The sequence below is a fragment of the Lytechinus variegatus genome, chromosome 8, assembly GCF_018143015.1.
Source record: "Lytechinus variegatus isolate NC3 chromosome 8, Lvar_3.0, whole genome shotgun sequence".
NCBI lineage: Eukaryota > Metazoa > Echinodermata > Echinoidea > Temnopleuroida > Toxopneustidae > Lytechinus > Lytechinus variegatus.
In genome coordinates this window covers 22,626,918-22,652,287 of record NC_054747.1, presented here as the reverse complement: position 1 = coordinate 22,652,287, position 25,370 = coordinate 22,626,918, and the positions used below count along the sequence as shown (strand labels likewise).

Sequence of the window (25,370 nt, the reverse complement as noted above, 5' to 3'; positions counted from 1 at the left end):
ATATTCATTACGTTCTAGAACAGACCCTTTTCTTTTACAAGTCCCAAGAATGAACTCCAAGAAAGGTCAACAATGCATAGGTTTCACAGGTCCCAGTATTTGGAATAATCTCCCTATCAACATCCGCTCATGTCCTTCACTGCAATTATTCAAAAACAAACTAAAGACCTATTTATTTTCTTTGTAATATCCATTTGATTAATATTGTTAGCACTTGGAGAGCAGAATATTCAGCATAATTATAATATGATACTGTAAAGCGCTTTGAGCATGTTTACATGGAAAAGCGCTATATAAATATTAAATGTATGTATGTATGTATGTATGTATTACAAGGCTGAAACCGGCATCCCCAATCATCGTGGAAAACTCTTTCTGAAAGAGAACAAAGAAGAGAAGAAAATAAAGAGTATGATTTTCCCTTTTCACCATCTTGATGTAAACAAACATTTGCATTTATATATGAAAATTATAATCAGAAGAAGAGGTTTCATATTTTAGGAGTCTGTTGTGATGTTCCACTGATTAATATTTTGATGAAATGTTACCATGTCTTACTGTCTACTATACTTAACTGAGAATATATCCATACATGCATCCATCTATCCATCCAACTATTTATCCATCCACCCATGCACTAACCATCTATCTATCCATCCATTCATCATTACTCTATCCATCCATCCCAGGGTCTATCCATCACACATCAATCAATCCATCTGCCTTCCATATAACCTTTCTTTCTTCCTTCCTTCCTTCCTTCCTCCTCCCACCATCCATCCATCAGACATTTTTTGACAAATCTGAAACCAATGAATTACCTGTTTAGGAAACTGTCTAATGCTCTCTACTAAGTATTGGTATGATTTCCAGTCACCAGCGATGACATCTCCAAGGACTGGTATCACATCAAAAGAATATCTGTCATAGGCCCTGTCGATGTTATTTCAAACAGGATGGAAAATTACCTTATGGCAAACTAGTCTGTCTCTTACCCTATAGTGACATAGCCTATTACTCTGTAACATCCAAAGAATAAAAAGAAACTTTGTTCTTTTGGATATTTTTTGGGGGAAATTAAGAATAATTTACATACCACATTAAATCTTACTCATTAGAAACAGGCAAAACAGATTGATTAATTAAAATAGGAATAATAACAATTACAATGGTCATGATAGTAAAATATAATAACAGTATAAATAATAATAATAAAATGAATTTTGAGGAGGTTTTTTGAGCTTGAAAAAAGCACACCCTAAGCTTTAAAATGATCTATATTTTGGCAAAATTGATCAATGATGACCAACAAAAGTACTTTAACATAAATATATATTTAACCAATGTTGAATGAATTACAATAGTTTAAAGATTGGATTGTATGGAATAATACTTGCTTTTTTTAGAAAAGAAACAAACAAAAGCTATTAATTAGGGTCAAATTGGAGGAGGAAAACATGTATTCCACACAAAGGATTTATAAATGAAACAGTAATCTGGGTTGGGATTGTTCTCGATATGCTTGATAATGATTCTAAAGAAACACTGTGGTAATCGTAATAATAATAGTTGTATGAAATTGAGTCATGAATGATACTCATAAAGAATTATCTCAAAAGGAAATTAAAAACAAAAATGAGAGGATGTTGAAGTGATATGATCTGTCTACTCACATCCTTAAGAGTGAATCCTGGACCTCACTAAACTCTAGGCAAAGGAATCTACCTCCTGGTTTAAGCACTCTGTAAGCCTCATCCAGTACCTGTATAAAAGAAATTGAAAAAATAGCATCATAATCAACAAATAACAAAAGTGAGTTATTAACTTCTTTAACTTATTTCATTCTGTATACAAGAGGCAATGAAAATGATAAGTTTGAGAATATATCTAACTCTTTGCCCGCCATTGACATAATCCCTCCAGTGCCATATTTGTTTCAAGCAGGGCGTCAAATTATTTTTTCTTCCTCAGGAGCAAGTTTTGAAGCTCAAAGTTTCCTCAATCAGCTGGTAAAAAACAACCACTTGTGGTTGATTTTTCATAATCAACATTATTCTGAAATGTCTACTTTTTGCGCATTGTGAAGAAAGATACAACATGAGTTACATATTCACATGGTTGTACTGTTACAAAGTCACCCCAATAATACTTGATAACTTATGTATAGACTTTCAGTACTCACTTTGGCTTTGTACTGTTACAGGTAGTGCATATAATTGAGCATCTAAATGGATGAAAGATCCATTCCCAATCAGAAACTATTAGTTTAATGATGGAGTTGGGTCGTTTAGACCTGGAGGTAGGCAATACACCTTTCCAGCCTGGACGTTAGGACTTCTTACTGATACAAACTTACAGTATTTATTCTGTACTGCTTCATGCTTAAATAGACCTTGCAATTTTGTACAGTTGTAATCGTATATATTGTGTACTGCTTGATAATGCTTATCTCTAACATCATACAACTTCTGTGTTGTTACAACTTACAGACTAAGAATACTTATTTTGCACTGGTAGAGTTTACATGGTCCTTAGGAACTTACAGTGCGTGTTATATCATGTAGGCGGTAACTAGCACATCAAAATGAACTATATCACGACAAACGTTTATCGTAGTAAAACTATTCTTATTCTCCTTGTGTACACTCTCAATACAACAATCTTAAGTAAGGGATATAATATCGGATATATCAGAATCTCAAGTATCAATTAATAGATAAATAACATTGTTTTGCGCCTATACTCAATTTCCTCACTCAGACCTGTCCTCACCTCACTGGCACTGTGCAAGGTAAAATATGTATAAAAAAATCCAGAATAAGTGTGCTCAGTATTACTGAATTACTCTGCTACGTTTTGGAAGCTAGTCTAGACGTAACTAAATGAATGAAAATATGGCACTTTTTTCTTAGTCTCACTGGCACTGTGCAAGGTAAAATATGTATAAAAAATCCAGATTAAGTGTGCTCAGTATTACTGAATTACTCTGCTACGTTTTGAAAGCTAGTCTAGATGTAACTAAATGAATGAAAATATGGCACTTTTTTCTAAGTTTTCTCTTTTCTTCTTTTTTCCTCCTCCTCCTCTTCCCCTTTCTTGCCTTCCTCTTTTCTTTCTTTTCCTCTTCCTCTCCTTTTTCCTCTTCTTTTTTTCTTCTCCTTTTTCCCATTTTTATTTTTTCTCATGAAGGCACAATTTCCTCAATTTCTTCTGTTGCTTCCTGGGAGCGGTGCTCCCCGCTCCCGCACAATTTGACATCCTGCTTTGAAACTGTCAATTCCTTTGCAAATCCAAAGGATTGACATTGTCGGGAGACATTGTATCATCTTCCTGACTTTTGTCACCTTTGATGATGGATGAACTAGCTTGAATTGTTGGATTAAATCTTTGAATGCAAAAAAGACTGAAGAAGACTTTGTATCAAATTTTCTTGATAAATCCAAAAGATTGTAAAGACATTCCAACATCTTCCTGACGTGACTTCATCACCGTTCACGAGTGATAAACTAGCCTCAATTGCTCCTGGAAAACCTTTAAGATCACATACAGTATACGGTTCTTTAACAGGAGTACATGTAGGCAGACAACCTGATAACTCGACTGTAGGGGAATTTTTCCTTGAAGCGATAGTTGTTTTTCAGTGAAAGGAAGAGGGGACTAGGTTTTTCAGTTAGGAAGTAATTTGGGAGATATCTGATATATTCAAATGATGATCGACATTCAAATGGCAGGTAGGAAGGAATAAATATTATCAACGCTGTCATGGAATAATATTAAGAAGAATAATATGGTGATAAAAGATTCCCATATTTGTTGATACAGTTGAAACCACTTTTCTTTCTTTCTTTCATGATTTCTCTCCAAAGGTACTAATCAAACCTATCATGAAGAGTATCTTGATAATTAATTTCACTATCAAATAGAATCAATAGCTAGAAGTTTTCAATCAGTGAAAATGATATAAACTTTAAATAAAACTATAACATAATTCTCATTAAAAACGTACTATTTATCAAATATAATTAATTTGCCCCCCCCCAAAAAAAAAAAAAACGTCAAAAATATGTACAAGAATTGCAGTTTGGAATAAACCCAAAGAACCAGATTGTACATTTGAATACTCTTGAATAATACTTTCAAGTTGTAGTGGACATGGACAAATTTCTAATTCAATCAGCATTTGAGATTACTAAGATGAAAATTCTGTCCAAAGACACCATGTCTCTGGATGACCCCCCCCCTTCTCAACTCATGTTTTTCTATCCAATTTTTCTCTTTCTCCCTCTACCCCCCTCCTCCTTTCTCTCTCTCATGTCCCACCCTCTTGCTCTCTATATACCCACCCCTTTTCTTTCTTTCTCTCTCCGTCACCCTTATTGGTTGATTTAACTCATGAACTAACAAAAGACGAAAACAAAATTCTCATACATTAATTATCATGACCTTTATTATGTATCATCTTAAAGAATTAGGCTTATGTTTCTGACTATATACGCCAATGACATATACACATGTAATGTGCAAGGTATATTTAGATTTTATTGAAAGAGGGGAAAGGGAAAAAGAGAAAGGGAGAGAGAGCAGACGAAAGTTAACTTGTAGGAATACTTGATAACTAGGAATGTTCAGTAAATGACACAAATGCATACTTAAATTTATTTTGAGTAATCACATTTTCAGGTGCATAACTTACTTTAATTTTCAATTTTTTTAATAAGACAATAATCTTGACTAATTAATTACCAGAAAGTGATAAGAATATTTTAAAGATATATATGCAGTACTCTAAAACACTAATTTTTATTTCCATTTAAAACAGCAAAAGAATCCAATTACTTCTGCAGTATTGTTTCACTAAAATGAAATCTCAAACAACATGGCAAACAAAAATTAAATGTGAAATCACAAATTTTGAGTTCAATAAAAGTACATATTCATTTGTACCTTGCATTCTTTTTCGATTAACTAAGTAAGGTGTATTTTTGGGTTATGTTCGTTATTCCGAAGCTTTGAATAATCTGAAGGTTCGTAATTCTGATTCTTCGTAATTTTGATGTTTCGTAATTCTGAAGGTTCGTTAATCCAAAAACGAAATAAGGTTCCTTAGTCCGACTAGCACATCAATGATGTGGAGCTCATCCGGCATCTCACAACACAATTTAACACAATTTTCATTTCAGCCCAGTTGACACTGAAGTGAATTAAATTGGTGACATAAATTGAGGATATAGAATTGAAATTGATGAAGAAATAAGTATTAATTATTATCTAGTCAAAGTTTCTTAACTGTGTGTAGAAACTTGGTGAATGGTAGCTCTGAGATGGAACAAAAATAACCAAAATCAATCAACAAATAAGTAAGCAATTTTTGTGAGTTTTGAAAATACATGAATAAAAAGCAGATTCAATGAGTTTCAAAATTCTATGTTTAAATTTTGTATCACCACCTCGAGCTATTATATAAAGCAAACAAAACTGAAATTGATCAACAAATGAAGAAGAAAAAACATTTTTTTGTGATTTATGAATAAATTTTGCATAAATTAGAATAAATAATTTTCCAGACAAAATTTCAAAATTTTGTGTACAAATTTGGTGAACCTCATGCAGCTCTACCAGATGGAAGAAAAAAACATCAAAATCTGTCAACAAAAAAGAAGAGGCATTTTCTGTGATTTCTGAATAAATTTCGCATAAATTAGCATTTTAATTTTCTACTGAAAATTTCAAAAATCTGTGTAGAAGGTTGGTGAACCTCATAAAGTTCTACAAGATGGAAGAAGAAAAAAAGTAAAAATCGGTCAACAAATAAAGAAGGAGAAGCATTTTATGTGAATTTTTGAAAATATGAATAAATTAATTTCGCATAAATTAGCATAAAAATTGTTCTGGTCAAAATTTCAAAATTCTGTGAAGAAGATTGGTGAACCTCATGAAGCTCTACCAGATGGAAGCAAAAAAATCAAAATCGGTCAACAAATAAAGAAGAAGCATTTTATGTGAATTTTAAAAAATATGCATAAATTAATTTCGCATAAATTAGCATAAAAATTGTTCTGGTCAAAATTTCAAAATTCTGTGTAGAAGTTTGGTGAACCTCATGAAGCTCTACCAGATGGAAGCAAAAAAATCAAAATCGGTCAACAAAGAAGTAGCATATTTTGTGAATTTTGACAAATGCACATATTTAATGAATTTCAAAATTCTGTGTAGAAGTTTTGAATGCCCCATCTAGTGCTATCATATAAAGCAAACAGAATTGAAATCGGACTTGAAATGGCGGAGTAGTAGCATTTTGAAATTGTGGACGGACGACAGACGACGGACGCCACGCCACGGCATAAGCTCATCTTGCCCTTCGGGCCGGATGAGCTAAAAATGAACTAAGGTTCGTAAGTCCGAAAACGAAATAAGGTTCGTTAGTTGGAAAACGAAATAAGGTACGTTAATGCGAAAATGAAATAAAAATTGAAATATGTGGCGAAGCTGGGAAAACAGGAAGGGCAAGCGTGGTGGAGGGGGATGGAAACACCGTTGCTGTTCAGTTGTTGAGGATGGGAAAGCAGGGGCGGCGGTGCACATTTTTGTTTAGGGGCCAAGCCAAAAAGGTCATTTATTTGTCAAAATTGGCATTTTGGTACAAACAGGCGATAATCTCATGGTGAAAATAATAGTTTGCATCAAAATGCCAATTTTGTCATATAAGGGCCCTCATTTTTGGCTTTGCCACAACATCCTCCCACCCTCCCCCGATTCATGCTTGCAACATTTCACAAGGATGCCCTTTTAACAGTAAGTAAAGCGCCATAATTAACCAAAAATCAAGTTTTACAACTTCAGATTTTGATTTTTTTAAATAGCTCGCTAAGCCTAAATATATATCTTATATTAATTAGAAATTACTTCAAAAAGGCTTTGCTCATCTTAATACAAAACACAAAACAGCTTTATGCAGATGATAATCTCAAGGTGAAAATAACCGTTTACACCAAAATTCCCATTTTAACATGTGAGTGCCCTCATTTTTTTTGCTTTGCCCCGCCCCCCCAAAAAAAAATATGTTCCGCTGCCCCTGTTCTCCCATCCTCATAACCATTGAACAGCAAGAGTGTTTCTATCCCCCCCACCCACAACCACCAACACGCTTGCCCTTCCTACTTTTCCATGGACTATATGATCATTAGATTAGCGAATCTTCGGAATAATGAACCTTATTTCGTTTTCGGACTTACGAACCTTTGGAATAACGAATCCTATTTTGTTTTCCGACTCATGAACCTTCGGATTAACAAAACTTATTTCGTTTTCGGACTAGTAAACCCTATATAACGAACCCTATTTTGTTTTGGACTAACAGACCTTTAAATAACATCACAAATGTTCAGATTAACAAACCCTTTTTGATATTCGGATTACCAAACGTCGAGGTATAGGCAATTTACACGTTTTGGAATTATGAACCTTCTGAATTAAAAACTGTAACCAGATTTTTTTTATTTACAGTATATTCAATTATTGTGATTTGGCAAAAAAAAGCCATACATGTAGATGAAAGCAGAGACAAAACAGAGTTATCAAAAAGATTGTAAATCTACTCTAGTCTTTCCATCAACAGTTATTTTTTTTTTGGTTACTTTTAACTAAAAATTGTATGTCATTTCTGTCCAAAAATATCCTCTCTGAAAATGTTTTTATGATTAGATATTTCATTAATAATGTTTTTTGTCTATAAGAATACTTGTGTTCATTTTGCCCATATCCCCTTATTTTTCAGACAATCAATGTTATTGTGTCGTCAAATCTATTTCTGTCCAAATTGTACTCTCCAAAAATTAATCAATTGACAAAACCTGTGATTAAAAGATTGAACTCCTTACAAAAAAAATGATAATTTAGTGAATGACCTTGTGCCTTACAATTTAAAAGACTTGTTTACAACACACAAAATTTAAAGGAAACAAAACTTTTTTTAACCTGATACACTCTTAAAACAAATCAGTCAAATTGACTAGACCAGTAGTCAGCTGGGAGCAACTGATATGGCAATCACTGATATTCACATTTCTGACATATATTCTAGTCAGAAATAACTCTGTTCTAGTAAAATATGACTAGAAAATAGTAAAATATGACTAGAATAACAGTTGCACCCAGCTGACCCTATTAACTAGTTATTTTTGACTGATTTGTTTTTAGAGTGTAGTTGAAACAACCCATAAGGCAGCCAAATATGTAAATTTACATGGGCCAAGAAGCACATATAACTCATGCCTGTTTATAACAATTAGAAAAATACTAATACTACAATGAATATAAGAATATGTACAATTTGTACATTTAGAATAAAGGAATTAAAAATATTTTTTCGAAATTCAAAGGAAAACCTAGCACTACTATAATGGTAATTTCAATAAAAGTTATTTTCTTGAGATTTGATTACGTACATTTCTGCCCATCATCCCCCTCAACATAATTATATCACACATTTTATATAGACCCTTCTCCCGAAAATGGCATTGCTCTTATAGACTCCACAATTGGTGTAATAATCTTTACTAGAATTTTATAAACTATAAATGAATTTTTCTGTATTATCGAATTACATCAATTTGTTATATATGTTTTAAACTATCTCGATTATAGGTCTGCGTATAGGCCTACAAGTAGTAGGGATCCCTACTATCATGACTATAACAAAAGGAAAATGGTTTTTCATTTTCATATTGAACTATATCTCGAGCATGGGATTGACTGATAATTATGCAGTCATTATTTCTAAGGTAAGTGTTCAGAATTCAGAATGCATTTCTAAAAACAAGAAAAAAGATTAACAAGAGATCAAGGGAAATTATATTCTCTAATGTAAAATCTCAAATGAAAAAAAATCACTATACAAATTTTATAAGGTGGCATGTGCACTGAAATGGTATTAACCATAGCTTTATAAACTGCATGATACTCACTTATCATGATAATTAGATCATTGTTTGAAATATTATTGTTGATGAGATCTTGATATTGTAAAATTTGTTTTTCTACGCGAGCAGAAATTGTTAAATTACGCTCTAGCCTTGTTGAAAAGGGACCTGTTAAAGACATTTTGCAGTTAGCCATCAAGACGATATACATATATATATATATCAATGATTAAATAATGCGAGCTCGAAGTGCGAGCTGAAATTTTGTTGACTTTTCGGCCTGAAAAATTAACGTTCCATGCACTTTTTGTAATTATGAACGGTATAAGTATATAACCAAACAATTGATGCGAGCGGGAAAATATGAGATTTCAAACAAAAAACGGGACACTCTCTTTATGTTTTGTAAATCATGAACAAATTTGGGTGTAACTTGGTATCTTCCTACATTAGTAATGCGAGCGCAAAGGGTCAGCAGAATTTTTTTGATATTCTGATATGACTCTTAATGATTTAAATAGAGAACAAGCTGCGTATCTGAATAAACATGCGTGCGCGTGTTTCAGATTTCGACCTAGAATCTTGGCATTCTAAATACCCTTTTTTCATCATGAAAATCAAACAAGCGAGCTTTGTAGGAAAATTATGAGGTGGTTATGAATCACATTTAAAAAAGATCTGATATATGTTTCATTATTATTACTTTGAGTTTTGACAAAGGACAGGGACATTCTAAGAACATTATCCCATCATGTGAAAATGATGACTATCTTGCTATTTCTCCTAAGCTGGAGATTAAACTTGTCGATATTCCATTCTTAGAAAAGGGGCAATGTTCTTTATTAAATTAACTTAATAAGCCCAATGAGAACGCGAAACATGTTAATTTATTATGGCATGAAAACTGGACATTTAAAGCACTTTTGTAATTATAAAATAAATTGCATGAGTTATTATATTTTCAACAATCAATGCAAGCCCAAATCGCGAGTCAAATTTTTTGATAAACTATCATGAAATGAGGATTTTATAGAATTAATATTGACTTATTGAGATATACATATCAAAATGCGAGCACGCAGCGCTAGCTATTTTGTTTTGACAATTTGACCTGAATATAGATATTTGAGAACTTTTGGGAATAAGGGAAAATAATTGGTACTTGACAAATCAAATTTTGCGAGCGCGCAGCACAAGCAGAAAATGTTAATATTCAGAAGATAAAACATAAATTCTTACAGAGCACTTTTAAAAATCAATATGTAAATCAAACAAAATAATGAAAGTGCCTATATCCGAGCTGAAGTACGTTTTGTATATCGACTTCGAAATTTGATATTTAAGCTCCAATTTTACCAAGATATATGAATCACCTAAAAGACAATGCGAGCGTGAAGCGCAAGCGGAATTTTATACTGTACTGTGACATAAGATGTTTGAAATTATTTTCAAAGTCTTATTTCATCTTATTTTACTCACTCGTCTTCATCCTCTTACGTTTCCCGTTCTTTTTTTTCTCCTCTCTTTTCCCTTCTTTCCCCCTCGCTTTTACCTTCTTTTTGCTCCGCCAATAGGGGGTACCCGGGCCCCACGAGCCTACCATTCCTCCCCTGGATCCGTGTATGATATAGAGGTTATGACGAGTGCAGAAGGCGATCTCTCCTGATCGGTACTGCTGGAGATAACACCAACCTCTCTCAGGCTTCTCAATCTTGTACTCATTAACGAGGTCCCGAACGTGCTTCAGCTCGTCAGTGTACTCCGCAATACTCACCAAACCTTTATTGTGGTTCAACATGGCTATCAGGATTGTATTGCTTTGAGACACTGCAGCGAAGGGGGAATTATTACCTTGTTTCCTCAATGCATGCTTTACTTTACCTTCTTTGTCTATCAATAGTAGAATATTACCTGTCCAAATGATTAGTGAATCACTGTAAGAAGTGATTCGGAAAGGTTCATATCCGTGGCATGGTATCTCCTTGATTGCCTTCCCACCTGCTGATAAGAACACCAGGATCTTCTTGGCTCTCATGTAGCTCACATATATCAGATTATAACTATCAATAGTGAGGTTAGCAAACCCACCTTCATTCCAATTCAGAGTCTCAAACATCACATCCAACTTTGTGAACTCTGGTGTGTACAGTGCTAAAGTGTTTGAACTATCAGTTACAGCACATCGACCATCAGAGAGGAAACCTAATGCAAGAATATGAATATCCTTGAGGACTGTCTGCTGGAGACAACCAGCAGCAGAGAAGATGTTCACGCCATATCCTCTCCCATATACTACTGCCATCCTACCATCTGGTGTGTTTATCATGGCATTCATTCTATTCTTAATAGGCAAAGCAATGCTCTTTACAACTACATTAACAATTTTACCAAGACCTAACTCGTTCTTTCCGCTATTTCTCTCAAAACTGGAATTTTTCGCCTTCATGCATGTTTTATTCGGCTGCTCATAATCAGGATTTTCCTGATTTAAGGCCTCTTGTAGGTCTTCACATAAAGTGTCATACACAGCCAAAGTGTCCATGTCTACTGGTGCATTTCTCCTATTGGTTACCATCTCAGCAATGGTCGTCAACTGATTGATGCGCTGCTGAGCTGATTTCTTCATCTCTCCCAGGGCTTCCTCTACTCTTTCAGTCTTTCCCTTGACTTCACCAAGTAGGATTTCTCTATTCTCTGTCAACTGCTGAACTGCTTCATCATATGCTTTGACGATGTCATCTGCGCAATGCTTCATAGCATCATCCACACACTTCTGCTCTTTATCGATGAAATCGATGTAATTCTGAAAGCAAGATTGTTTCTTCTCCACCTTGGATTTAAGCTCTTCGATGGTCTTCGTGTGATGACTTTCATAAACAGCTGACTCAATGACCTGGTGTCCTTGATCTTTATGTTCCATAATAACACACCTGAAGCATGTGAATCTCCTACAGTTAGAACAGAAACATTCTTCGTCTTCTTTCGGATGTTTCCTGCATTTCCGGTATCTACGTATTGACACTTTTCCTGATGAGATCTCATTCATGGCTATGATCTCATGATCGACGAAGTTTTTCCACTGAGAGTGCATATTGTGGCAAGTAGCACACAGATATTCGCCACAGTCTTGGCAGTAGACAGCAGCTTTGGACTTATCCTCGGAATCACAATTCGTGCAAATCTGATGTTGATTTTTCACGTCCTCTATAAGATTCCTGAAAGCTAGGCTTGCTGGTAGTTTGCAGACATCTTGGTTTGGGACCTGGGTATAATCTCTGCAGACAGGGCATCGGATCATCTGATCGTCACCATGGGATTCCAAGAGCCTTTCCAGACAGACCTTGCAGTAGGTGTGGGAACAAGACAGGATCTTTGGATCAGTGAATGTAGTCAGACAAACAGGACGCTCCAGACTCTGAGTAATTGTCGCTTTTAATTCTTTGGCCATGACTTTAATCTCTACAATAACAAAATAAAACAAAGACATAATGAGGGAAAACAATCACAATGCTGACATCCTTTTATCTGTGGAGCGTATCTCTGTATGAGCAGAAGGAAGCTGCCATGCACCCCCCCCCCCCACACACACACATACACGATTTGGAAGAGGAACGGAAGAAGGGTATGACAGCATTTATTTCTAGATTTATTCATTATTTAGATGTCCCCTTGATTGAACAGGTATACCCAGCTACTCTACTGTATATTATAGCTCCAGCGAAGATGTTTATTCTAATGGTAATGTTAATGGTAAGTACAATGAGAATGATTGAATATATATATTATGTGTGTGTGTGTGTGTGTATATATATATATATATATATATATATATACAAACCCTCAAAAAAAGTTTGGCCATTTTTTCTCCTAACTCCTAATTGTACACAATGCATAGTTTACCTCATTCAAAAGATCATTTAATCTTCTTTAAAAGGATACCATGCTTGTTATGATCATGCCAACACGAAAAGAGCAGGATTCAAAAGTGTTGAATGGGGTCTGAATTGAAAAGCTGCAAAACGAGCAGAAAATTTTAGTCATGAACATGATGAAGGGTCGATACAGAACGTGATTCTTTTGTCTGTGTCAATAGAGATGAAAATCCATTGAAATCAAGCCCCTGCTTCTTCATTTTTATGTCTTGTGGTTTATGTAGTGATGGTTCTGTGAGATAACATGGTTTAAGTCTTGGTTTGAAATACCCATGCATGTTTATTGTTAAGTGTTTGCTTGTGCAGAGGTGTGTTTGATTCCATGTTAATGTTAAGATGCATGAAAACAAAAGAAACCGCTGAGAAACTCAGTCATCACCATGGAAAAAAGATCAGTGGCTTTCAATATTGTGTCATTTTGCAACTTTTGAATTTTGACCTTGCCCCACATTTCAAGTCACTGCACCTCAATGTGAACCATAATCATATCATGTAGGGTATCATTTTAACGAAAACCAAATGATCTATTTATTGATATTATTTACACATTGATATTTAATTAAACCGAGGAGGGATTATCGATCAAAGTAAGATTTCCAAACTATTTTGAGGAGTTTTATATTCATTTATTAGTATCCCTAGATTAGACCCCAAAGTAGCCAATCTGGAATAAAATTATTGGAAATGTTTTTTTTTTTTGACTGATTTGAGTAGGTATGGGTGTCAACATTTACCAAAAAAAAAGTTAGGAGGAATACGGGTTGGGGAAAGTGCTTTTTTTCAAGGTCAAAGGTCAATGACCTTTTCATATATGCTGTATAATGGTATCTCTGAGATGGAAAGGCGCAGGTTGGGGATAATGGTGTCAAAATGCACAAATTCTTAACAGAATATCAAATAAAACAAAATTAAGTACCCAGAATGCACATTAAACAAAAACTTTCAAGGTCAAAGCCTTTCAAAGGTCAATGACGTTTTATACGTTGTATACCATATTATATAATGATATCTCTAAGATAAAACGGCGAAGGTTGGTGTTCTTGGTGTCAAAATACATAGATTCTGACCAGAAGATCAAATGAAATCAAATTAAGTACCTAGAATGCACATTCACCCATATAATTTAAGGCCAAAGGTCAATGACCTTTTATACATCATATACCACATTAAGATGAAGATTAAGCATCGAGAATTCATATTCACCTTTAAAATTCAAGGACAAAGGTCAATGTCCTTTTTAACATAAGATGGTGATAATGGTATCTCTGAGATAAAACACTGCAGGTTGGTGTACAAGTAGATTAAACAACACCAAAATCAGTATAAAGAATAAAGTTTCACCCTTGAATTCCAGGATCAGATGAAATATTATATATACATGTATAATCTGTATGACATAAAAAATAACAAAACATTTATCCTTATTGTGTTCATAGTTTGTTTGTGATAATGTAAATAAAGATGGCTAATTTGTAATGAAAACATGGAGGTTGTTTGATAATTTCAGTCTGAAGTAATGAAGGTCATGGAGAATGTATTTAGGGGTCAGAGGTCAATGAACTCTTTCCAAAATATCAGTGGAAATCAAGTAAAAAAAGTTGATAACCAAATAACACTTCTTCATATACAGTGATGCATTGCCAAAAGAAACGGAAAAAATAGAATAAATCGAGTATACAATTTTAAATGATGTATATCTTAAGTAGCAGCATTTGATGCATCATAATATCTAAATCAAGGTTGTCATGTCTTTTTCTCTCCAGCGATAGTCCACTCACCTCAATGCTATAATATGTGTAGCTTTGAAATATTTATTTGTGTACAATGTACATAACGTATTAGTACAAGTGGTCAAACTATGGCTCCTTTATTGCATGTTTTCATGATGAGCACTAGATTAAAGAAAATGAAATTTAAAGCAGGTGGCTATATCAGTAAGGTTTTATAAATTGCTTGTTAGTTATCAATGTTTTATATATTATTTCTGTTTTAAATTGGGGTCAATGTTTGGAAAAACTTACCCCCACCCCCCCCCAAAAAAAAGTTAATTTTTGTCAGATATTACCTAACTTTAGTCAGAATCATAGATGTTAAAAAGGTACTTCTTGCATCTGTGACCAATATGCAGTACTGGGTGCAGTGATTTACAAAAGCATCTCAACACTATAATAAAACTCAAACATAATTTTTGACTAATACGATTGCCTACAGGTACTCTGTGTCAATGTTTGGGAAAACATTATTTTGACAATGAAAATTGTTCACATGAAACTGTTGAGTCTGACCACAGAGTGTACTAATGTTTGTATGTGTATAATGAAGACAAATGATATATATAAACTTTTGCATTCAGCAGCAGAGCATCAATCATTTCAGTCTTTTGGTACTCTCAGTGCATTTCTAATCAAAACTTTCAGTTCCTCCACAGAACATTTTTCCATCTTCTACTTGCCATCTGCTCCTTTCACGTCTTATTTGATGAATGTCTGGAGTTACTGTGAGACAAAGATAGCTAACTTCATTCTGAAGCTGTTTTCTCTGAGATCTGCTAACATGTCTAAAGTGTAAAGACTCCAGAGTCAGTGGGCCATTATGGTATTTGCATCTTTCTAAGATTGTTAGAGTTTTACTAGCTTTCTTTTTCTTTAACTCCTCATTCTTATGCAGTGCAAGTTTCTTTGCAGATTCAACAGTTGCAATAAAGTCTGCTTCGAGCTTCTATACTGTGTTCACCTCTTCAGAACAGCGAGCCCACTTCCACCTTTCCTTCCTTTCTTCTATACTCTTACTTTCAAATCCGGGGTGTACCAGAAGGCCACCAGATGTCAGCAGATTTTTTTTCCGGACAGAGTCTTGACGGAAGAACTTCCACCAGTAACTTTGACTCTGTGCACTAGCTTTGGAAATTCAGACTCACATTCTAAGTTGGTAAAAGGTGCATAAATCATGCCGTCATTGTGGTCAACATCCGATTTTTTTTCAAAATAAAGTAATTGGTCTTGGACATCTGAGTCTTCACTGTTTTAATAACTTCTTCAATCACAGCAGCAACCAGCCTAAAATATCTCTTCCAGATCCTGTTTCCTTTCTCTTTGTCCACCATACTTTTTTCTTACCCGTCTAGTTCTTCCTCAAGGAATCTCCTGCCATGTTCTATCCCCAGCATTCTGCTCACCCATCTTGTCGATGCCCAGCAGTTCTTTCATCGAGAAGATGATAAGATAACCTTTTATTCTCAACAGCATGTGAACCACTCATTCTTAATGAATGTAGCCACTGCAAAAACAAGTTTGTAGTTGTTGGTGTCCACAACTGCATTGAAGAAAGCTTGGATGGTTTCACGCCATGACAGGTACTCCTTAGCAAGTTCTGCGATTCGACCGAATCTATTGGCTACAAATCCTTTGAATCCTTGGCACTGAATATTGTTATCTTCCATCCAAGAGGGACACTTATTGCTGAGCATATCTCGGGGACAATAACTTGGAGTTTGCGATTAACCCTAGTGAATGGATTTAAAATCCTGGAGATACAAAGTTCCCCTCCCCTGCTGATACCTCCAGTACTCCAGTAACTGGTGGATGCGAGTCTGCAATGTTCTATGTTCCTAAACACTTTATCTATTCCATGATCTATACCCAAGATTATATGAGCACAGTATTTTAGGATTTCAGTAGGATCTACTCCAAGGTCATGAAGAAGGACTTCAGTCAGCAGCTCCATCTGTCATCCAGAAATTGATTTCTGATTTCAATTCATCAGCTGTGGAGTTGACAAGAATGGCTATACAACACTTGAGCCTGAACTCATGCGAGCTTCAATCAGCCCCATCTTGACCACTATGATTCAAATTTCCCACATAACCTGTAGTCAGGGATGTCCTTATACCTGAAGGTCCAGTTATGGTAATGTAATCTGCTTTCAGATCATTCATATCAACTGTAGGTCTATGTATTTTCAACATTGATTCCTTTAAGCAACTGGTCTGCAGATTTTTATTTTTTTGATTTTGTTTGTTTTGTTCATAACTATGATATAAATGAATTTACTAACCATATGAACTCACTATTTGCAGCTATTTTTGCTTACAATGTTGATCTTACCATTTATCACTATGCCTGTACCTCAATGTCTTAAGTATGCATATATTTCAACTCAGTACCCTAATAAATATAGATATGTCGCATACCCCTTTTATGATGTTTAATGTAAAAATATGGCCAAAAGGCCATTTTCCCGCCCTTTTTTTAAAATGGCGGGGAAAACCACTTTATCTCACCGTGACCATGTCTATACATCCCATGTCCTATGTATATTATGCAGATATTTGTTTTCAGCACCCTCAAACACATAAGACTTATCACACACCCCTTTTATGCTGCTTAATGTTTAAAAAATATGGCCCAAAAGCCATTTTCCCGCCTTTTTTCAAAAATGGAGGGAAAATAGCCATTTCTCACCGTGCCTATATATCCAATGACTTATATATTGAGATAATTGAAGTCACCACCCTCAAACACAAAGAGAGAGACAAATACACCCCCGAAATATGCCGTTATATATACAAATATGGCAAAAAAGGCAATTTTCCGGCCATTTTTCAAAAAATGGATGGAAACGATATCAAACCTCATTGGAGGTCAAAATGGTTGGCGGATTCGTTTTCAGCGGTAAAAATGGCCATAGAATTCACCCGTTTTAAAAAAGAATTGTCATTTGTCCACCCCTACCTTTAGTTCTAGGCGTCTGTAGGCGACCCAGATTGTTTGGCTCGATCCTCCAATGCGCCTTTGAATGTCTTTGACAGATTATATGACGCTATAAAAATGCTGCGCAGTGTGCATCATCATCATAACTTTCTTATTCCTCGTCCAGTTTCTACCCAGAGTTTTGATATTTTTTAAAGAATTTTTGTTTGTCTGATTTTGCTTTATCTGTTAAAATAAAAGCCTTGAGTACCCCTTCATATACGGATATCATATTCGAAATAATTAATTTGAAATTATTAGCATTTCTCAATGTGACAAGGATATAGGCCTATCTAAGGTATATGATGGTGGGCCCCAGGTCTGCACACCTAACAATTTGAGTTAAGATTTAACATGAATTTCTTCTTATTTCACAAAATCTTTCAATTGATAATGTTCCTTACATCATAATGAGTTAGTGTGCCAAATATCTCATAAAAATTTGAAAGAAATATATACTTTTCTTGGATAAAATCTCGGGCAGTCATTATTTTCAGATTGAAAAAAAAAATGGTACCCCATGTCTGCGCACTCATTTACTTTGCACACGATTCTGTGATTTTGATGACAAAGGATGTATTTTGACTTGAGGCTGTCACATGAATGCCCTGAATATTATTTTTCCACCATTTTGAGTTGGACTTTTTTATGAATAGGCCTACCTGTCTATGTATTGCATGTGTAAGGATCGTGCTCGTTGCGTATCTTCTTTTGCTAGAATCGCGCAGATACACGGGTGCCCAGACTTGGGAGACCGCGCAGACATGGGGGAACTGACCATACATATACCCACTCGTAATCCCCGACCTTCCGCCATAAAAGGTAGGGGATGGGACTAGTGGTATGGTGAGACTACCACATATCGACCACCTCTTTTTAAACCGACTATCTTGCGCGCGTTGAAATTTTTGCTATTACAAACGATACGCGCGGTAGAGTAGGCGCACTGTCCATCGATTTACGAGAAAAAAAAGAAGCAACAAAGAAAAAAAAATGTTAGTAAAATTAAGCAAAATTGTATTGACCAGACCATGCAATCATGCCAATCGCCGCTGAAAAACCAAGAAATCCGATAGGAAATGGCTTTAGAACAAATATCCGTCGTGACTCCGTCGAATCATGTGCCAGAGCTCACAGTGGAAGTAGTGAGACGATCATTTAGCAGGTTGACATCATAGAAGCGATTTGGAAGAATACAAATACAGTGACTCGGCATACCGAAATGAGAGAGAAGTCGCAAATGAAAATTCCTAGAAATTCGACAAACTAATAAAAAAGTCAAAATTTTGAAGATTTTTTTTTCATTTTTAGATTCTTCCATGTTTCATAATTACTGTGCGAAAAAAATGAGTGAATTTGATGACGGGAAAGTGATAAAAAAACAGTTTTTCTGCGAGTAATTTTTTTCGGTCAGTTCGAAATTTTTTTATACTTGGCACGCTCGATTTCATCGAATTTCGCTTCATACTAAGCTCCGCCCCTAGCAACGTAACGCCATTGTTGATTGGCTATTCATTTAAACTCAAGTACAGCTGGCGGCGTCCGTCGACCGTCCGCTCGATCGATCGGTTCAATGAGCCTCAAAAGAAAGATCAAAAGCATCGCTTTCAATAGGTATTCTGAAATTGAAAAGGGGGCTTCTGAAAGTTAACAAACGGGATTCAACTTCTAAAGGGATATTTTTTGTAATAATGGTAGTTGGTACTAGGCGGGGGCGTTAGCGATAGATTGATAGGCCTACCTGATTTAGAGTGTATAGCTAGCTTGTCTCGCGAAAAAGGTCATGCGTAAACGCAAAGTGTTTATATAACACGGTTTGTTGGCGAGGATTAATTTCATAAAACATAACATGGACATGTTGAAGATTCTCTTTATTATTTGCAAGTGATCGGGATGTTTCGATGAGAAAACTCTAATTTCAAAATAAAGGGTTTATAATACATAAAAGTGTTGTATGTTCGCGAATGTGGGTTAATTGATCTGCAGTATATCATTAACAAAAGAAAAAAAAGTTCATCATGAAAGCTTTGTGGGCTTTATTATTTCCAACTATTTTTGCCTTCAATTTTTTTATCATGTTTGAATGAACGATAGAGAAAGAAATAAATGTCAGAACTTCGACAACTGAGGCACGGATCCAGGGGATGGCACGTCCCCCCCCCCCCCCGAGAAGAAAAAAAAAATTGTAATGTAAAAATGCCATTGAAGCCGAGATGTACCCCGGGATGTACCCCTTTTTGAAATCGAAGACTTCTATTCTTTTTTTTTTGCTTGTCAGTTTTTTGGCGGGTACGAAGTATCTAAAAAAATCCTTTTTGGTAAATCCTGGATCCGCCCCTGACTTTGACCAATGAAATATGGGACCATGCAGTAGGCTTGCATTTTTAATTTTTGGATAATGGTATACGGGTCTTACGATATTGATTGAAAATGTTAGTCATTTAAAATACACCTATTGAAATTATCATTTCCTAAAAGTCATTGTCATGTTGTCCCATTCGACTTTGCCCAGATCTATTCCCTCTTTCCCTCTCTGTTATTCTCTTACCTTCTTCTTTCTTGTGTTTTATTTTTTCCTTTCTACTGCTCCCCCTTTTCGTTCGCAATTTTCTTTCAGATCAGTCGGTCTCTTCTTTCTAAATCTCCCCCCTTATTCTTCCTCAACCCCTTTCTCTTCTTTAATCTTATTCGTTAATTCCTCTTCTGTTTTCCGTTCTTTTCCCCTTTCGATCTCTTTTTTTTCTATGTCGATTATTTTCTCCTCTTTTTTTTCTTCTCTCTGCCCTTTCTTCACCGAGGAATGGGAATGAATAAGCAAAAACAGGGCAGAAAGAGAGAGGGATGATAGGAATTAGCGAAAACAGGGGAGGAAGAGAGGGATGGGAAGGAATAAGAGAAAACGGGGGGGGGGGGTGGGAAGGAATAAGCAAAAACGGCAGAAAGAGAGAGGGATGGGAAGGAATTAGCGAAAACAGGGGAGGAAGAGAGGGATGGGAAGGAATAAGCGAAAACAGGGGGGGAGGAATAAGCAAAAACAGGGCAGAAAGAGAGAGAGATGATAGGAATTAGCGAAAACGGGAGGAAGAGAGGGATGGGAAGGAAAAAGCGAAAACAGGGGGGGGGGGAGGAATAGGCAAAAACAGGGCAGAAAGAGAGAGGTATGGGAAGGAATTAGCGAAAACAAGGGAGAGAGGATAGGAAGGAATTAGCGAAAACAAAGACAAGAGCAAGGGGATCGGTATTATACAGTGATGACATGAGAAAAAAATATGACACAGCTTTTATTGATTCTGTTGTCCTTTCTCTAAAATTTCAATTTTCTTCTTGTAAAATAATATCAGTGGTCTAACAGGCAGGGGGGCAGGCTGCCCTTGCTGATTCCATCGCCATAATATAATTAAAAACGGTGGGCGGAATTAAGAAAGGGAGCAAAAAGAGGAAAGGGAAAGAAAGTGAGGATAGGGGAAAGGAGAAATGGAAACGGAAAAGTGAAAAAAAAAATGGAGGATCCAGGGAGGGGGGGCCTAATATTTGAAAAAATAAAAGAACGAAAAGGCGCCGCTTAAAAAAATGAAGGAAAGAAAAGAACATTTTGACCGGGTCAGACTTTACCCCTTTTTCAATTTGTACTTTTATGGCGCCGGTGATGTACAAAAATATGTATGCCGCTCGGCATTACGCCCCCCCCCCCCCCCCCTTCGCCAAAAGCTGGATCCGCCTATGAAAAAGTAAGAAAAACATACAAAGCGGGAAAGGAAGGAAAGAACATGTGAGAAAGAACAAATCATTCCATTATGCTAGCGTGATTAGTCAGAAAGGGAAATAAATGACAAAGATGCACAAAATAGCAAACAATTAACGGCGGGAAATCAAGCTGAGGTAGAATGGAATGAGTCAAAAGTTCGATTGGAAAATTAACAAAACGGACAAAGAAAACAGAGAACTATAAACACAACCGGGTTGTCTTGTTTTAATGTTTGAATCATACTTGCAATTAGATTTAAAATGGCGGCTAGTTTTAAGGTTTAAAATGAGACTTGGTGATTTTATTATTTATTTTAAATCTATTTATTATTATTATTATTACGTTTTTCTCTCCCTCTTTTAGGGGGTCTCTCTCCTCCAAAATAAATCATTTAATCTTACAAAGGCTTTTGCATGGTCTCATTCTTTATCTGTTACTGTGTTAGAATAAAATATTGGTTGTGCTTGATTTGATCCGAATCAGCATTCATGTTGGAGGTGCCATGGCCGAGCTGTGTCTGGCTATACATGGAGAGCGCGGTCAGGCGCCGATCCCCGCGGCTACATTTTTGCTCTTATATCCTGCATTCAGATACAAGGAAATCCTTTACGCATTATTTGTAACTTGGTGTGCACTTGTTTGTTTAAAAAGTAAAAGCGTATCTTCCCTAATCCATCCTCTGTTGGAAATTATGATGGGACTTAATTACTCATGGTACCTCCTGGCTCTTTTTGTTGTAGAATTAAGACGTTTATGTCAAGGTTTTTTTTTCTCTGCATCACTTTTAGAATCACTTTAACCTTTTTTTCATTATACCTTTCTGTATTTTGTTCTAATTTTGAATCATTTCAATGCTGTATCCCCCCCCCCCCCCCCTATGATGGGTACGATACTGAACCCATTTATTGAACAAATTATTCGCGTTTTTACTCACACTGTCTCAATCTAACTTAAATATTAATAAAACATGAGCACATAAGTAAAGGTGAGGTACGAATTATTTTGAAGGCCCATCTTACCATTTTACAAGGGATATTTTTTTTAGAACATGCGGTTAAAGTTCAGGTCATAATGACACGCTTGATAGACTACATGTCACGAGTCCGGGTAAGAGTAAACGCCATCGACATTCAAACAAGCCGATGGCACAATCCCTCCTCCATGGTTTTAGGTCCAACTTTTTAACCCCGCCTTTTATTTCATTAATAAGGGAGATCATGGCATTCTTTTTTTCTTTCACGAAGATTATTATAAAACCCCGGTTTAACCAATGATGTATACGTAGACGATAATTGATTGACGTGGAACGTTGTTTCGTCTTGCAGTCGCGCGTGACTAGCAAGTTGACTATTGTTCTCAATGCAGCCTCCTCATTGGTTAATCGTTTCGCCTTTTTGGCACGCGGTTACTAGGGCCTTTCGGTTAGCTCGGTGGTGGCAAAATATATTTTTTTCATGGAGCAGGGTCAAAACGGAAGTCAAACTTCGAAGGCGTTTTCTCTTGATTTTTATTTTCAAGAGCCCAATTCTTCCTCCATTCTAAAGCTAATATCTCCACTAATATTTACTCCTAAGGGTCGAGTGATATATCAAATTAAAGGTAAAGAAACGGGGAATAATAATCACTAAAAAAAGTTGGATTTGAAAAATTCCGACTTGTCTCTCATTTCGGTATGCCGAGTCACATATTTCGCCAACTCGACTAGAATCGGCCGTAAACTTAGTGTACCGCGGGTGGTCGGTTTCAAAAGACGGGTGCAAATGAGCTAATGTAAAATCGTCGTATTTGTTGTTCGTCGATGTGTACGCGGGTTGAATCGGAGTCACCGAGCGAAACATGGAATCTGATCTGCTCAATATTCTGCACAGATGAGACGAAAACTGGGTAACATCGACGAATATTTTCGCAGATACGATGCTTAGAAGATTAGGTGGTCGATAAGGGGTAGTTCCAACCATACGTGAGGCGCAGATCTAGATCTTTGAAAAGTTAAAAGTAAGAGAGATTGACTTACCAGTCTTTCCCCCCGTACCAAACCTTGATCTTCCTCCCGTTGTTGCTGTGATAATATCTGGGAATGGATGATATATTGTCATTTATTTGTTTAATTTAGTTTACTCCAATGATGTTGTAGGACGAAGTCTGTTCATCGATCAAAGTAGAAATGTCTATTGCTGCTCTCCTTCAGACAAAATTAGATGCGATGTTGGCATGGAGGGGTGGCAGGGGTATCGTAGACAGTGAAAAATTCCATGGAAACACACAATAAATGAAAATTACTCAAAGTCATCAAGGCAATCTTCTCCCAATGCTTATCCAGTCTATTCTTAAAAGCAATCACTGAAGGCTCTTCGAGAAATCGTTGGTTTCCATTCTCAGCCGTTCTCTGATTGGTCAGTTAAGACTGTGTGTTCCGTGTGTGTATGTGTCAAAGAGGTACGTGTGATGCGAAGCGTGCTGTACACATGTGTGGGCATAGCATAGAGTCCGCATAGAGTACATACCCAGGGGGGGGGGGCACTCATTACATAATGCATAGTGGGTATGTGCCGCGGAGGGGACCCCCATTTTTACACTCAAATTTCCGTTCCAAGGCATAGCATTTTTGCCTTGTTGAGAAAAAGAACAAAATTAAAGAAAGTCGCTCCAAGGCATAGCATTTTCTTCTTATCAAGAAAAAAGAAGAGAGAAATCCGCTCCAAAGCATCGCAAATTCGCATATTTTTAGTTACGCCGCTGCGATCGCATTGAATGAGCTGCGCAATTTTGGTGGCGAAAGCGGCCGCAGAGCTCCACCGGCGGAGGCCGCGCTATCTGCATCATGCACGCATGACCGTTCCATAGGGATGCATACGCACTCACACGCTGGCGATCCGTTCCAAAGACCCCCGTTTTCACTAACATTTGTAGTTCCTTTTTACAATAAGCCCGCTCCAAGGCCCCCGTTTTTTGTCTCGCCCGCGGCACACCACCACCACTTTTTTGGTCGAGTGCCCCCCCCCCCCCGGGTACATACACAGTCGTTTTCTTGATTTTAACCTTACAATAACAACAATCAGGGATGGGTTTATTTTGTTGCTGTGTGTGTATGTGAAGGATAGAAGTTTCTTACAGCTCTTAATAAACTGACTCTCTTTCCAAGCTTAAAATTATAATGATAATTGCTAAATTCCAATTATTTGATTTGTTTGTTTTAGAAAATTCTCCCATTACATATCAATTAAAGAGTCTTCACTTGTGTTTCATTACAATGCCACTGTAATGAAGATGAAAACATGCCGGTCAATGGACAGTGTTTTATAAAATGGAAACATATAGTCAATTGACCAGTATAATATGAAAATGGAAACATGCGGGTCAATTGACTATATGTTTCAGTGTATGATGAAACTGGAAACATGCCGGTCAATTGACCATATGTTTCGGTGTATACTAAACTTGAATGATCTTATATAACAAGATACCTGTACAATTATATGCTAACGCATATGTCAAAAAGGTTTATAAGCAACAAATATCGATAATTAAAGGAAAAGTAATATAAAGACAAGGAAGACGAGGAGACCTTTGGAAGCCAGGCTTGTTATACGGTCCCTCAGTATTGAAACAATACGTTATAAAGCAAAACTTGATTCTAGCTAAACTGGTTGATGATACTAAAAAAAAGAAGAAAAAAATAGGTTCTACTACTGCTTATACGAGGATATGTATGTGGTTAAAAACTATTTATAGAAGAATAATGGATATGTTGAAGAAAAAAGAGTAGGTATAAAAAAAAATAGATGGATAGACAAATAGATAGATAGATAGATAGAATAACGGGGGAGCACGAAGTTACAAGATAGAAAATGGCAAGAGAGATTTGTATCAAAAACTGCAATTGAAATGACTACTAGTACTTAATGATAAGAGTGTACATGTAGGCCTACATGTACCAGTTGGTCGAGACGTTTTCCAGAATTTATATAGTTCTGCATGTATTTAAAAGAAAAACAATAATACATCATAAATGCACTTATTTAAAAAT

The 25,370-nt window shown here is 36.1% G+C and overlaps 1 protein-coding gene and 1 long non-coding RNA gene across 2 annotated transcripts; both read right to left on the bottom strand.

Moving 5' to 3' along the window:
* Positions 1-324: 324 nt before the first annotated feature.
* On the bottom strand, positions 325-1,759 carry LOC121420172. The gene is made up of 3 exons (XR_005970712.1): positions 1,674-1,759; positions 822-933; positions 325-375 (listed from the first exon to the last, which is right to left on the bottom strand). It is a non-coding gene; the product is annotated as an uncharacterized LOC121420172 (long non-coding RNA).
* An 8,420-nt stretch (positions 1,760-10,179) lies between these two features.
* Positions 10,180-12,366, bottom strand: LOC121420762. The gene has a single exon (XM_041615405.1). The coding sequence runs from the start codon at positions 12,364-12,366 to the stop codon at positions 10,390-10,392; it is 1,977 nt and encodes a 658-aa protein (XP_041471339.1). The 3' UTR covers positions 10,180-10,389.
* Between the last annotated feature and the right edge of the window lie 13,004 nt (positions 12,367-25,370).

Excerpts from the sequence above, each read along its gene's own strand:
- LOC121420762 (XM_041615405.1), bottom strand. The coding sequence starts at position 12,366 with ATGGCCAAAGAATTAAAAGCGACAATTACTCAGAGTCTGGAGCGTCCT.